The following is a 13,726-nucleotide window of genomic DNA, read 5'->3' as shown; positions in this document are numbered from 1 at the left end:
GAGCATTTTCTTTGTGAGTTTTTGTTTCCCTCTTGATTAGTTAAGCTTTCTGTGCCTATTGGAATCTATTGAAATTGGGTTAGTTGAATCAATGACACCCAAAACGAAAATTTTGTTTTTCCCTTTCTTGATTATATGTAACCTTGGATGAACTCCTACTCGGGTCTAGGCCTGACTTGGATGTATTCATTGGATCTGACTCAAATGAGAGACAGATGAATATTTGCTGTAGTACTCAAATATGATATAGATGAATCTGTTAGGGGCCGTTTGGATACACGGGTTTCAGAATCCAAGTTTAGTTTGAAAACAGCATAAAAGGAGGTCATGATCAAGCTGCTGGTCTGCTGTCATAGCAGCATTTCTTGGATTTTAAGTAAGAAAACCAAGTTTTTGAAATCTCTCCCGCATCCTACGATTTCTAAAACCTGGAAACATGGAACGATCACCAGCTCTCTTACTGTCGGAAAGAAGGGCTATAAATCAGAAAACGACGACTGCTCTCTTTCTTCTCTTGTCTCCCAACTACAATTTTAAGAAAATCCAGGATTCTAAAATACGTGTATCCAAACGGCCCCTTAGGGGTGTTCTTCTCTCATCTTCTATCGAAATCTAGGATTCTAAAATCCGTGTATCTAAACGGCGACGCGGATTTTAGAAACCAGGTTTTAAGTTGAAAATCGGGTAAAAGAGAGTTCATAATCAAGTTGCTGCATGCTGCGCTAACAGCGTTTCTTGGATTTTAAGTAAGAAAACCAGGTTTTAGAAATCTCCCCCGCATCCTGACATTTCTAAAACTTGAAAACATGGGGCGATCTACTACTCTCTTGCTGCTGGAAAGAAGGGCGAGAAATCAAAAAACGACGGTTGGTCTCTTTCTACTCTCGTCTCCCACGTACAATTTTGAGGAAATCCAAGTTTCTAAAATCCGTGTATCCAAACAGCCCCGGGGTTGTTTGGATACGCGGATTTTAGAATCTGGGATTTCTTCAAAATTGTAGCTAAGAGACAAGAGAAGAAGCATTTTTGACTTGTTTTTGAGTTCTCGCCCTTCTTCCCGTCAGCAAGAGAGTAGCACTCGTTTTTTACTTCTCGCCCTTCTTCCCGTCAGCAAGAGAGTAGCAGATCCTTCCATATTTTCAGGTTTTAGAAATCTTAGGATGTAGGAGAGATTTTAAAACCTAAATTTCTCACTTAAAATCCAAGAAACGTTGTCAGGACTGCATGCAGCAGCTTGATCATGAACCATCTTTTACACTGTTTTCAAATTAAAAACCTGGATTTTAAAATCCGCGTATCTAAACGGCCCCTTAATATATTATACTTGAACAACTTGAGACTTGGAAGATGACAAGCAGCTGAAAACAGGGCTTTTTCAAAATATAGCTTATTTTTTACTTAAATACTCCTGAAATAATATTTAATATTATAAAAAAAAATGGAAGTTGTTTTCATAAAATATCATATTAAAATCGAATTTAGGATTATCCCAACTAGCCTCCGTTAGTTGTCCCAAATGTGTCTACATCCTGATAGAACTACCTGTCTTGTCAGCCACCTCTCACCCTCACTCTCCTCACCCATACCCTCTCAATTATCTCCCTATCCAATCCTCATTTCCCTTCATTCTTCCACCTTATGATAAACTAATATTCCATGGAAAAAAAATTCATGGCTGCAAAACAAGGCCTTAATCTCAATCTCGTGACCAAGGTTTAGATCACCTCTCTAGATTAGACCTGACATAATCCCATATCTGTCGCAACAGCTAGCCCGCAAAATGCCTTCTCGATGGTCCCTAGGAAATCCTAATTATTAAATAATCGGTTTGGGCCCACAATCGGTTGTCACCATTTAAAACGAACAAGGCCTGAACGTAATTCTGAGTGCAATACCCAGTTTTTGACTCACAATTCACAAAATCCAAAACAAACTGGGCCAAAACAAGGCTGTATGCATTACAGACAAATGACCATTCATAGAGAAATTCATTGCATTTCGCACTATAGAATCAAATTGTGAATGGCCACCGTTTGTTTTAGATTGTGACAACCGATTGCGAGTCCAAAAACTTATTATTGAACTCAAAACTTAATTTTTTAGACTAGAATTTAAATTTGAGTCTAATAATCGTAATCAGGTCGTCACAATCTAAAACGAATGGCGCAATGTAATTTTGAGTACAATAAAAGATTTGGGGCCTACAATCGGTTGTCACATAAAACAAACATGTGATAGCGGGGACAAAGAAGTGATTGTAAACAAACATGTGATAGTGGGGACAAAGAAGTGATTGTATAAACTCATTCATAAAACTGATGATACCACAAACAAAAACCTTTAATAATAGAGTCTCTATCCAAATACACAGCCATCAAGAAGAAAAATACAGAATTACATTCATCACTATAGAGATTCATCACTTAGGTTTGCCATCAGCTTTCTTTCGTGGGTCCGCCGCCTTAGGTTTGACATCAGCTTTCTTTCGTGGGTCCGCCGCCTTAGGTTTGTCATCAGTTTTCTTTCGTGGGTCCGATTTAGGCTTCTCTTCTTTGATCTTAATCTTTTTAATGGAGTCACCAGCTTTGGAGCGTTTCTTGGGATCGAAAGGGCCCGAGATTGTTACCTTCTCTTGCTTCATGTCAAAATTCTGCCTTCTGATTACTGTCGTTCCCAAAGGGCCCGAGATTGTTACCTTCTCTTGCTTCATGTCAAAATTCTGCCTTCTGATTACTGTCGTTCCCAAAGGGCCCGAGATTGTTACCTTCTCTTGCTTCATGTTCTGCCTTCTGATTTCTGTCGTTCTCAAATGGTAAAAATGCATAAATAACTCAGTTTTATAAAAAATTTATTTGGGTTTTTCTCTTTCTTAGAGAGAATGTAGTAGTTTATATAGGCTACTGATATTGGCACTACCATTTTTTGATACTTGCACGAACTCACCTTGTCGTTTACTATTTAACCTAAAAGTTATCACAATTCACAAGTCCCAAAAAAGTTCTCAGAAGCTTATTAAAAAGGAAGAGACATGTTGATTTAGTGCAATTATCAAAACATGGTAGTGCAAATATCAGTTACCTTCATATATTTCACAAATAGAGAGAGGGAGGAAGAGTTCTCACCACAGAAATTGGAGGGGGTTCTTCTGACCTTCTCGCAAACCTGTAACAAAATTAAGAGAAGAAAGATCTATATATTTAGCCACTGTTTGAATATCAGGAATTTTCTGGAAAAGTTTGGAAAGGAAAAATATTTCTAAAACTTTCTACTTCTTTTACACATGGAAAAAGATAACTTGAACCAACCCAATTCAATTTTTATTTAGAGGGGACTTCAAATTATGATGATATCCCTCTAAATTAACCATGATCATATCACTCCCCTCTAAATCATGGAAGTATTTTTTTTCCCATCAGAAATGTTTTTCATGCAATCCAAACAAGTTTGAGAGAGAGAGAGAGAGAGATGGGGTGAATGGAACAAAGAAGAAAAGGGAAAGAGAAGGAAAACCCAAGCTCTAATTATGAATAAATTTGTGGATTTAAAGGAAAGATGAGTGGAAATTATGGTTTTTAATGTGGGGAAAGACAAAAGAAGGAAAACCCAATTGTGTAAAAACAAAAAAGAAGAAAAAAGGTGGCTGAGATTAGAGAAATAGAGAAGGAATGAGAATAACAATCACAAGACTACACACTAGAATGATAAAAATATGGAATAAAAAGATGGGATATCCCAACTTTCTGATATGAGAAACTCAAAAAGCTAAACCCAAATGGATTAGATGAGAATTAGTTAATTTTATCAGAAAAAAAAAAATTATCAGAAAAAACTTGTGGATCTTAAATTGAAATTTCACAAAAAAAAAAGAAGGTGGAACCTAGGTTGTAAAAAGAATACAAAAACAAAAGTGGGTTTAGATCAAAACAGAGAGAGGAACCCAATTCCAGATCTGAGAAAAGATAAAGACAGTAATAAGAAAAAAAAATGCAAGAAAAAAAAAAAAATGTAGTCCTTAAAATTGAGAATTAGTAAGAATCTAGAGACAAAAATCAATCAAAAAATAAAACCCAACTCTGATATATCATGAAATAATTCAAATCAAATGATTGAAGCATTAAAAACCCAAGTGATAGAGTGAAGAATAGACCTTCTCTGCCATTGTTGAAGAGAGAGAGAGAGATCAAGATCTGAATTCCAGAGAGAGAGAGAGAGAGAGAGAGAGAGACTGACTGAGAGAGTGAGAGACGTTTCAATGAACACCCATTAATTAAATACATGGATTGAAATAGAACGTGGAAATCTGAACAAATCGGACTGTAAGAAAGACGGGCGAGAAGTCAAAAGCGACGGCTGGTGCGCTTCTTCCCTTGTCCGTCTTGCTGTAAGAAAGACGGGTGAGAAGTCAAAAGCGACGGCTGGTCCGCTTCTTCCCTTATCTCTTACCTACAATTTTGAAAAAAATCCCAGATTAAATGGTATAAATATATTTTGTTGAAAATTTACAATGATGGGATTGCAGATTTACAAACATTTAGGGCCTTTTGGATACGCGGATTTTAGAATCCGGGATTTTTAATAATTGGGTTTTGCTAGGGACCATCGAGAAGGCATTTTGCGGGCTAGCTGTTGTGATAGATATGGGATTATGTCAGGTCTAATATAGAGAGGTCACGAGATTGAGATTAAGGCCTTGTTTTGTAGCCATGAATTTTTTTTCCATGGAATATTAGTTTATCCAAAGGTGGAAGAATGAAAGGAAGTGAGGATTGGATAGGGAGACAATTGAAAGGGTATGGGTGAGGAGAGGTAGCTGACAAAACAGGTAGTTCTATCAGGATGTAGACACAATTGGGACAACTAACGGAGGCTAGTTGGGAGGCTAGTTGGGACAATCCTAAATTCGATTTTAATATGATATTTTATGAAAACAACTTCCATTTTTTTTTATAATATTAAATATTATTTCAGGAGTATTTAAGTAAAAAATAAGCTATATTTTGAAAAAGCCCTGTTTTCAGCTGCTTGTCTCTTTCAAGTCTCAAGCTGTTCAAGTATAATAGATTAAGGGGCCGTTTAGATACGCGGATTTTAAAATCCAGGTATCTAATTTGAAAACAGTGTAAAAGGTGGTTCATGATCAAGCTGCTGCATACTGTCCTGGCAGTGTTTCTTGGATTTTAAGCAAGAAATTCAAGTTTTAAAATTTCTCCCACATCCTAAGATTTCTAAAAACCTGGAAATATGGAAGGATCTGCTACTCTCTTGCTGACGGGAAGAAGGGCGAGAAGTAAAAAACGAGTGCTACTCTCTTGCTGACGGGAAGAAGGGCGAGAACTCAAAAGCGAGTCAAAAATGCTTCTTCTCTTGTCTCTTAGCTACAATTTTGAAGAAATCCCAGATTCTAAAATCCGCGTATCCAAACAACCCCGGGGCCGTTTGGATACGCGGATTTTAGAAACCTGGATTTCCTCAAAATTGTACGTGGGAGACGAGAGTAGAATGAGACCAACCGTCGTTTTTTGATTTCTCGCCCTTCTTTCCAACAGCAAGAGAGCAGTAGATCGCCCCATGTTTCCAAGTTTTAGAAATGTCAGGATGCGGGGGAGATTTCTGAAACCTGGTTTTCTTACTTAAAATCCGCGTAAAATCCAAGAAACGCTTTAAAGTGGGCCTTGAGTTTAATTTTGATTTCAAACTCTTAAAGAATTAACTAAATGCCATGGAGACCCAGTTATGCAAAGTTTTGATGTTATTTAATGATTAAAACTCAGTCAATGAACACCTTTGGTTTCTAATTCTTAAGTTAAGAACCCCTATATGTTGTTTATATGCTTTATGTTTTGCATATAACTTAAGGGTTAAAATGATTAGTTGAAATCATATATGGGACTAAACTTTTAACTTGAATGCACAATAGTTCATGCCAGATATGCTTAAAACCCAAGCTTATGGTTATAATAAACTGATAGTGTGTATTTTCAAAACCTAAAACATTGAATTTTGTTTGATCATGGAACTTGAAAGTTGGTTTTGTATACACAAGTTTATTACGTTGTTCAATATTTTTAGTTGAAATTGAACTATATCTTGTTATGATTGGTCACTAAATGAATGAACAAAGAACTACGATTCCGACTGGGAAACGAAATCGCTTAAGGTTAAGTGGTTAATTTTGAGAACCGTGTCGCGTACAATGACACATTTATGGACTATGAACCACTTTCAATTGCGACTATTTGTCCAAGAGCAACACTTAGCCCAACGGATGACTGTTGTTTTGCACAAATAGGCGGCGTGAGAGGGCTAGGCCTGGGTAACCTGGTTTGGGGTTATGCTTCTGCCTAACGGTGATGTGCGCCTCAAGTATAGGGTTATCTGGCTCTAGTTGGTCTCATGGGAGAGACAATTGTGTGCTGTGGCACGGCCCAACGGATGGCCCACGGTGACACTCCTGGTGTCTCGCCAGAATCACAGTATTGTGATTTCCTGAATTGAAAATCGTTTGTGTGTTGTGGCACGGCCCAACGGACGACCCACAATGACACGTCTGATGTTTCGTCGGGGTCACATTTTGTGTTTTTTTTTTGTGATTCTGGGCAATCTAACTAATTTTCCCTTAAGATAGATTGACTGAGTATTGTATGTGAGAACCAATTGTGTGTCGTAGCACGGCCCAACGGACGACCCACGGTGATACACTGGTGTCTCTTCATAATCATGGTATTGTGTTTTCTAAAGTAGAAACCAATTCTGCATCATGGCACAGCCCAACGGAAGGCCCACGATGGCACATATGGTATCTAATTAGAAGCACACTTATGTATCATCATGATTTTATACATTTTAGTCATTATTTTCAGTTGGATTGATTAAAATCGTGGATTGAGTTAATTAAACTCCATTTGTGGATTGAATAGGTGTTATAAGAAGTGAGCATGTTTGGAACTGCAAGTCTGTGTCTGTGACATTGAAGTTGTTGGTATCTTAGTGTCTTTTCTAGATACCGATTATGTTGAGTACTTTAGTGGGTCAGAAACCTTAGCAAGTGATGGAATAGATCTGCATAATTCAAGACTACAAAAGGCTAGACTATGTATCATTTAATGACAGGCTCACTAAACCCACATCTAAAAGATGCTTATGAATAGTGGGAGTTTAATGTTAGTATCACTATAGTAGTAATGGTATACCTCCATTTTTTATGCAATTCGAGATGTTTTTAAGACTAAAAAATGCAAAGGAGTTCTTGAATGTAGTTAGTGAATATTTTAGAGGATCATTGGAAGCACTTGCAAATACCCTTATGATGTATTTTGATAACCTTAAAGTATATTCACCAAAGTTGTAGTTTTGAGCACACTTTGAAAGGCTTTAGATTCCAAAGTTGTAGTTTTGAGCACACTTTGAAAGGCTTTAGATTCAGAACCTTGGTTGTGCTCACTTTCGACACACCTCTTGGTTATTTTAAATGGCAACATTAGAGTCCTGAAGATATAGACTAGTCTTAGCATTATCAATTAAAGAGAGTGAACTTTGTATCAAGTGCCATTATCTTGAACAATAAATGACACATAAAGTATGGATCCCTTAAGTTTGATATGGCCTGGAATAAATACCATATCTTTGTATATTATGATTTTCGTAAGTACTCCAGAAAAAGATTTGTGAATAGATTAAGGCATTACTATTCACATTTAGAATTCTATGTGAGGTCTTGGTGCGAGTTAGGTGCTTAGTAGAGGAGAGTATACCATTATATCGGGAAATAGAATAAATGTGGCTGTTGAATCCATTATTACTCGCCACTCTTTTCTGAAATTTTGGTTTCATATGAACTAGAAACCTTATTCTAGAAAAACTTGATTCCTTTGGCTATAAGTCTGGAAGTATAATGGATTCTCTCTAGTTTTTCATTTCCCATTTAGTAATTTTGGTTCTCTTCAGGGCAATCCTTATTGACTTGGATTGCACTTCTCTCAAGGTCAGACTTGGCCCATCTTGCATTAGAATGAGATAATCAGTATTGTTAGAAATAAATGAAATCGCGTGAACAAGAATTTATCCAATCAATGGCTTAAGTTTTTTAACCACATATCTGAGGATAGTTGGGTAAAAGAAGAATTCTAGATTCACTTGATTTTACCGATTTAAACAATGATACGGGGTACATTGAAGGAGAAATATACAAAGATTAATCGGTTTAGGGTGTCACCAAGAGTATTGATCTACTAAAGGTCATTCACAATGACATCTTGGATCTTTAGACTCTGAAAGTTGGTGGCGGAAGGTGTTACCCTTTTGGTTAAATTTTCTAGCCATATTTAAATGTGTCACTCTAATCAGAAGTAGGAGGCCCTATCTTTGTTTGTGATATATAAGGTAAGAGTCGAGAATTAACTTGACATAAACGATCAAAACAATAAGGGTCATTTATGCAACTCTCTGTTGCCTAAGATTGTGGGTTAAAACTCTTAAAACACCCATATATTTTGTGATCCAAGTAAGGCTGTGCCTAAGACCTTTTAAGATTTATGGGTCATAAGGGAGCTGAAATTGGGAAACATGCAACTTTGGGTTGTTTACATGAGGCAAAAGTTTATAACCCACGAATATAATAATTAAGCTCTATGACCATAAGTTGCAATTTTATAGATTATCTTAAAGTATTTAAGGGTTTTAGGTTCTGTTGATTGACCCATAGTACGTATATTGTCGGGATTAAATGTGCCAAGACTTCTAAAGGATGGTGACCTTAGTGGGAGTGTAGTGTCTTTAGTAAAATCACCTTTAAGGAGAACCAGATTGTAGTACCGGTACTGGTGATCCAAGAGAAGGTGGTACCAATGCTCATTGGAACATTAAAAGACACATATAAGTTAACAACCCACATTATAGATATTTTGGTGGTGACGACTACCGAACAATCCTTGAGGCTAAGGAAAGAGGCACATAGTCTGTAGACTTAGAGATTCTGCTTAAGGTTTAGAGCAGACTTCCCGACAATTGTACATAAAGTTTCATCAAGTACTCTCTATGTTAAGTTTTAAGGAATTGTCACAGGATAATGGATATGTCTTAAGGTCAAAGGAGTAATATTATTTTCCTCGTGTTATGTGTTGATGGTATACTACTTGCTAGTAGTACTTCGCCATGTTCAATGATATTCATACAAAAGAATTCAGGTGAAGCATCCTACATAATAGGAGTTTAGATTCACCTAGTTGGGACTCGAGGATTACTGAGATTGCAGAAAGCCTATCTTGGTAAAGTCCTAAGTATTGAACATGGATAAATTACTCCATTTGTAGTGTTCCTATAGTTAAGGGTGATATATTCAGTCAGTTCCAAGGTCCCAGGATTGATTCATTATAGGAGCAGATAAAGAGGTTCCCTAAGAGTTCCGCAATTGGGGTCTATTGAATGTTTAAATCTGCACCTATCTGTTTATAACCTATATGGTGGGCAAATTTAGAAAGTACCAATGTTATTTATATATGGATCATTGAAAATTTGCCAAAAGGTTATATATTGTCTGTAAGGGACTAAAGGTTTAATGCTCACATAAAGTAAATGAGATAACCCTAGTGTGATTGGTTAATCTAATTCCGACTGTTGTCGGAACACCTAGAGTTCTGCTCTAGTATATTTTGCAGAAAGTCCTAAATCGTGGAAGAATGTCAAATTGACACTCAGTTGCTTCCACCTTGGGTACGGAGTTTATTGTGTACTTCAAGGCCTTGTACTATGCCTTGAAGTCACGGAATTTTGTCTCAGGGTTTTATCTTGTTGATAGTCGACAAGTTACTGAGAATGTATTGTGATAATGCCGCTGCGGTTTTACAATTCCAAGAACGACAAATCAAGTAATGGGGTCAATGTATTGACATATTGTCGTGAGGAAGTTCAGAATCAGTGTGTATCTGAAGATTACATAAGCACCGCACTTATGTTGGCGGATCCTTTGACTGAGGGCTTGTCACCAAAGCTCTTCAGAGAACTTGTAGCGCGCATAAGGTTGGTTGACACTTTTGATAGCATATGACAGTAGGAGTCTGCATTAGGTATTAAGATACACTGTTGTGATCACATTTTATTTTATGATTATGATATATATTATTTTCTACCGCTCCATTTTGTGCACATTACGTAAATGGATTGTGAGTAAGAGGTAGAATGTCTGTAGACTGTTTTGGACCATATTTACATCTTATGCATGTATGCGTTTACATTCATGTTAGTAAGTATTACTAATGATATAATCGTGGGGTAGGCTATTGGGTAGAGTTGGTGACCCAATGGTTACATGGTTTATTGTTAGTAGTTTTTGCTGAACGGAATGTTGTGTTTATTATCAAACTAACTTAAAGATATGATCCTTATGTTTGGCTCAAAGATCTTGCTGGCCAAGTGGGAGAATGTTTGGAAACTATCCTAACGGTGGATGTGGCATGTGCAAGATCAACGGCCTAGATCATTTTATTAGTTGGTTTTGTGAAAAGGCATTAAGTGAAAAGCCATAAAAGAAGGGGTGTAAATGTAAGAGACTTTTGGGGATGGAACCAGCGTGATGAGGAGTTGTGTTTCTTCCCATAAATGTCTATTTATTCTCTCATCCGGTCCCTACTTGCACACAACAATTTCTACATCCTTCTCTTGGCAATCCACGGCAAAAAGAGAGAGGAAGTCGGTCCCCATCACCGTCTGTTGTGGAGTGAGGAGAAATACCGGAATGGAGTCCTTCCAGTGATAGCAAAATGATATTTGGCTTTCGGTATGTTCCCTTTACTGTTTCAATTTCAATCCATATGGTTAATTGTGATTTTCTCAAAGTTGGACCGCCAAAGATCCGTTGCCCGTGTTCCTTTTATGATGAACACTTACAGACCCGCCATCTTATCATACACATCTAAAGTAAACAATCAGTATTCAGACTAAAGTGAGTGGTAATTGCCAATCTGTAATTACTTCACAGATGCACAAACTGGCTGTTCTTTTTCCTGAAATGTTAGTCCGTAGCGTTCTGCTTTCCATAGCCTCCTGTGACTGTCCTCAGATGACCCAAAACGACGTCTTATTTGGATGATTAAATGTATCAGATTATTTCCCATAAATGAAAGGGCAAGACAACTTTTTCCCAAGATCAACCTTTGAGTCCTCCTCCAGAGGACAATATTTCCATGTATGAATCTCTGCATCTCTCATTCAAGGAGAGCCTTATGGAAATTTTATCTTCTTATAGCTAATGGTTTTATAAGATTTGTAAGTATTCCATAAACAGAACCTGAATGGAAAGGTTGAGATATTAAAATGAAGGACCACCAGCTATATGCATCCAGGGTTGTACATGCAAGAATAAATTTGTATTTCTATAAATTTATACTTTTTATAAAGAGAGCCATTTGTTTCCATGGGTGTACCCACGTTATTTCCCATCTAGGTCTTTTCCATTATCTTCTTCCTTGTAACTTTAATCATAAAAATTATATAATAGCATAAACATGTATCTACCAAGCTGTTTTTTTTTTCATTCAATTTAAAGAAAATAATTGTGCAATGAGAATTACTCAAGATTCAATGAGAAGTCTAAAGAATTTTTTAATTTTTTAAGAATCTACAATTCAATTTTTAAATACCTAATCACTATACAACTGATTTCATCACAAACATCTAATCAAGATCTTCATTGTTGACTATTTTTCAAGCACTCAGTGAATTGGCTCTGGATTAATATAAAATCTAGAAGTGATTTGGGGGGAGATAGTTAAAGTTTTTTCCAGGACTATTGGGATTTTAGACATTAAATGAAGGGCACTCCTTACCAATCTATGTATATTTGAGGAACTGCCTAGAACATTTTGGACGGACGGAGATGAATCTGGTAGATTGGTAAGAGAGCATCCTCAAGGCTGTGGAAATTGCCTAATTTTATCATGGAAATGGTTTCTCTTAGTGGCAAAGCATCCTAATCCTTCAAACACACTCCAAAGAGTGCCAGTGACATTGAGCAATGTTCGCCAAAAAAAATATTTACATTATATATGTTAAAGTATAAAAGATTAAACAACGCCTTCTCCAACAGCTTAAGCTTTTGGAGTAAATGTTCATTTCACATGGTATCAGAACCAAGGTCCTGTGTTCAAACCTCCTTGATATTAAAAATCCACATCAAATGACCAACCCAAAGAGGGTCCACAAGTGCCATGTGTATGCCAACTCCAGGGTACAGGAGATAAATACAAAGGAAAAAAGATAAGAAAGAACAAGCATTCATGGGGGAAGGAAGTCAAAAATCTCTAAAACCGACTTCCCCACTCCTTGACAAGCGAGGCCATCCGCCACACTATTAGCTGATCGCCTAATATGATTAAAATGATAGATGATGCGCCCACTCTGTCTTGAATTTCATCAAAGAAATGAGCAAATCTCCAAGGAGGGACAACCGATCCTCTTAACCACCGAACGACATTAATGGAATCACCTTCCACGATCGTCTTGTCCAAAAGTTCAAGACTTAAACATTTTAGGCCTTGATGGGCAGCCCTCACTTTGCCTCACTATCATCTGCCGAACCTGCCATCCCTGAGAATGACCATATTGTGGCACCGCTCAAGTCCATCAGGACCCCCCCAATTCCGGCCGGTCCGGGATTCCCCATGCTAGAGGGGGTGTGCTAAAGTATAAAAGATTAAATAACGCCTTCTCCAACAGCTTCAGCTTTTGGAGTAATTGGTCATTTCACAATATAAAATGAGAATCATAAAAAACATGTTAAGATCAAATTTTCCTCTTGCGAAAAAAGGTTTTATTAAATTGGTGAGGACGTATACTTTTGACTCTAATGGTCGTTATTTACATTCCTCGGATAAAGAAAACACCCCTAATTATTCATCAAGAGGTTCCATATTTAAATATAAATGTTCACTCTTCCCTTAAAAGAATCCCCCCAGCAAAGGAGCTTGTTCTAAGTCATAGAGAATTTTTACAATTGGACTCTTTATAAAAGGGTCCTTGAAAGGAAAAAAGTGCCTACTAAATATGTTGATGTGATTAAGGATATGTACGATGGGGCAATAACTAGTGTCAGAATTACGGATGGCACGTCTAGTGAGTTTCCAATTACAATAGGACTGCACCAAGGATCAGCTCTAAGACCTTATCTTTTTACGCTAGTTATGGATGAGCTTACGGAGGGTATCCAGGATGAGGTGCCATGGTATATGTTATTTGCAGATGACATAGTATTAATCGACGAAACCAAAGCAGGAGTAAATGATAAGTTAGAGTTATGGAGAACTACTTTGGAATCCAAAGGTTTTAGATTGAGTAGGACTAAGACAGCATATATGGAAAGCAACTTTAGTAATGTAAGGAGGCGGGACGAGGATGTAGTAAATATGACTCTACAAGAGGTACCTAAGAGGGATATCTTTCGCTATCTTGGTTCAATTCTACATAAGGAATGAGAGATTGAAGAGAATGTTAGCCATAGAATAAGAGCAGGTTGGTTGAAGTGAAAGCTTGCCTCAGGAATTCTGTGCGACCGTAAAATCCCTACCAAGTTGAAGGAAAAGTTTAATAAGATAGCTGTGAGGCCAGCCATGCTGTACGGCTCAGAATGTTGGGCCACCAAGAAGCAGCATGTGTATAAGATGAGTATAGCGGAGATGCGAATGCTTAGATGGATGTGCGGCCACACAAGGTTAGATATAATTAAAAATGAAGACAT

General features: G+C 37.2%; 1 protein-coding gene across 1 annotated transcript; it reads right to left on the bottom strand.

Moving 5' to 3' along the window:
• Positions 1-2,322: 2,322 nt before the first annotated feature.
• LOC143856062 (uncharacterized) lies at positions 2,323-4,661 on the bottom strand. The gene is made up of 4 exons (XM_077366101.1): positions 4,530-4,661; positions 4,148-4,443; positions 3,123-3,162; positions 2,323-2,796 (listed from the first exon to the last, which is right to left on the bottom strand). Exons 2-4 carry the CDS (start codon positions 4,157-4,159, stop codon positions 2,420-2,422), a joined length of 429 nt encoding a protein of 142 aa, XP_077222216.1. The 5' UTR covers positions 4,160-4,443; positions 4,530-4,661; the 3' UTR covers positions 2,323-2,419.
• Positions 4,662-13,726: the final 9,065 nt, after the last annotated feature.

This window comes from Tasmannia lanceolata, unplaced genomic scaffold, assembly GCF_043159265.1.
Source record: "Tasmannia lanceolata isolate RefF3 unplaced genomic scaffold, GAP_Taslan_0.1 ptg000003l, whole genome shotgun sequence".
Lineage (NCBI taxonomy): Eukaryota > Viridiplantae > Streptophyta > Magnoliopsida > Canellales > Winteraceae > Tasmannia > Tasmannia lanceolata.
The sequence above is the reverse complement of the archived record's forward strand: the minus strand, read 5'-3'. Positions and strand labels throughout refer to the sequence as shown.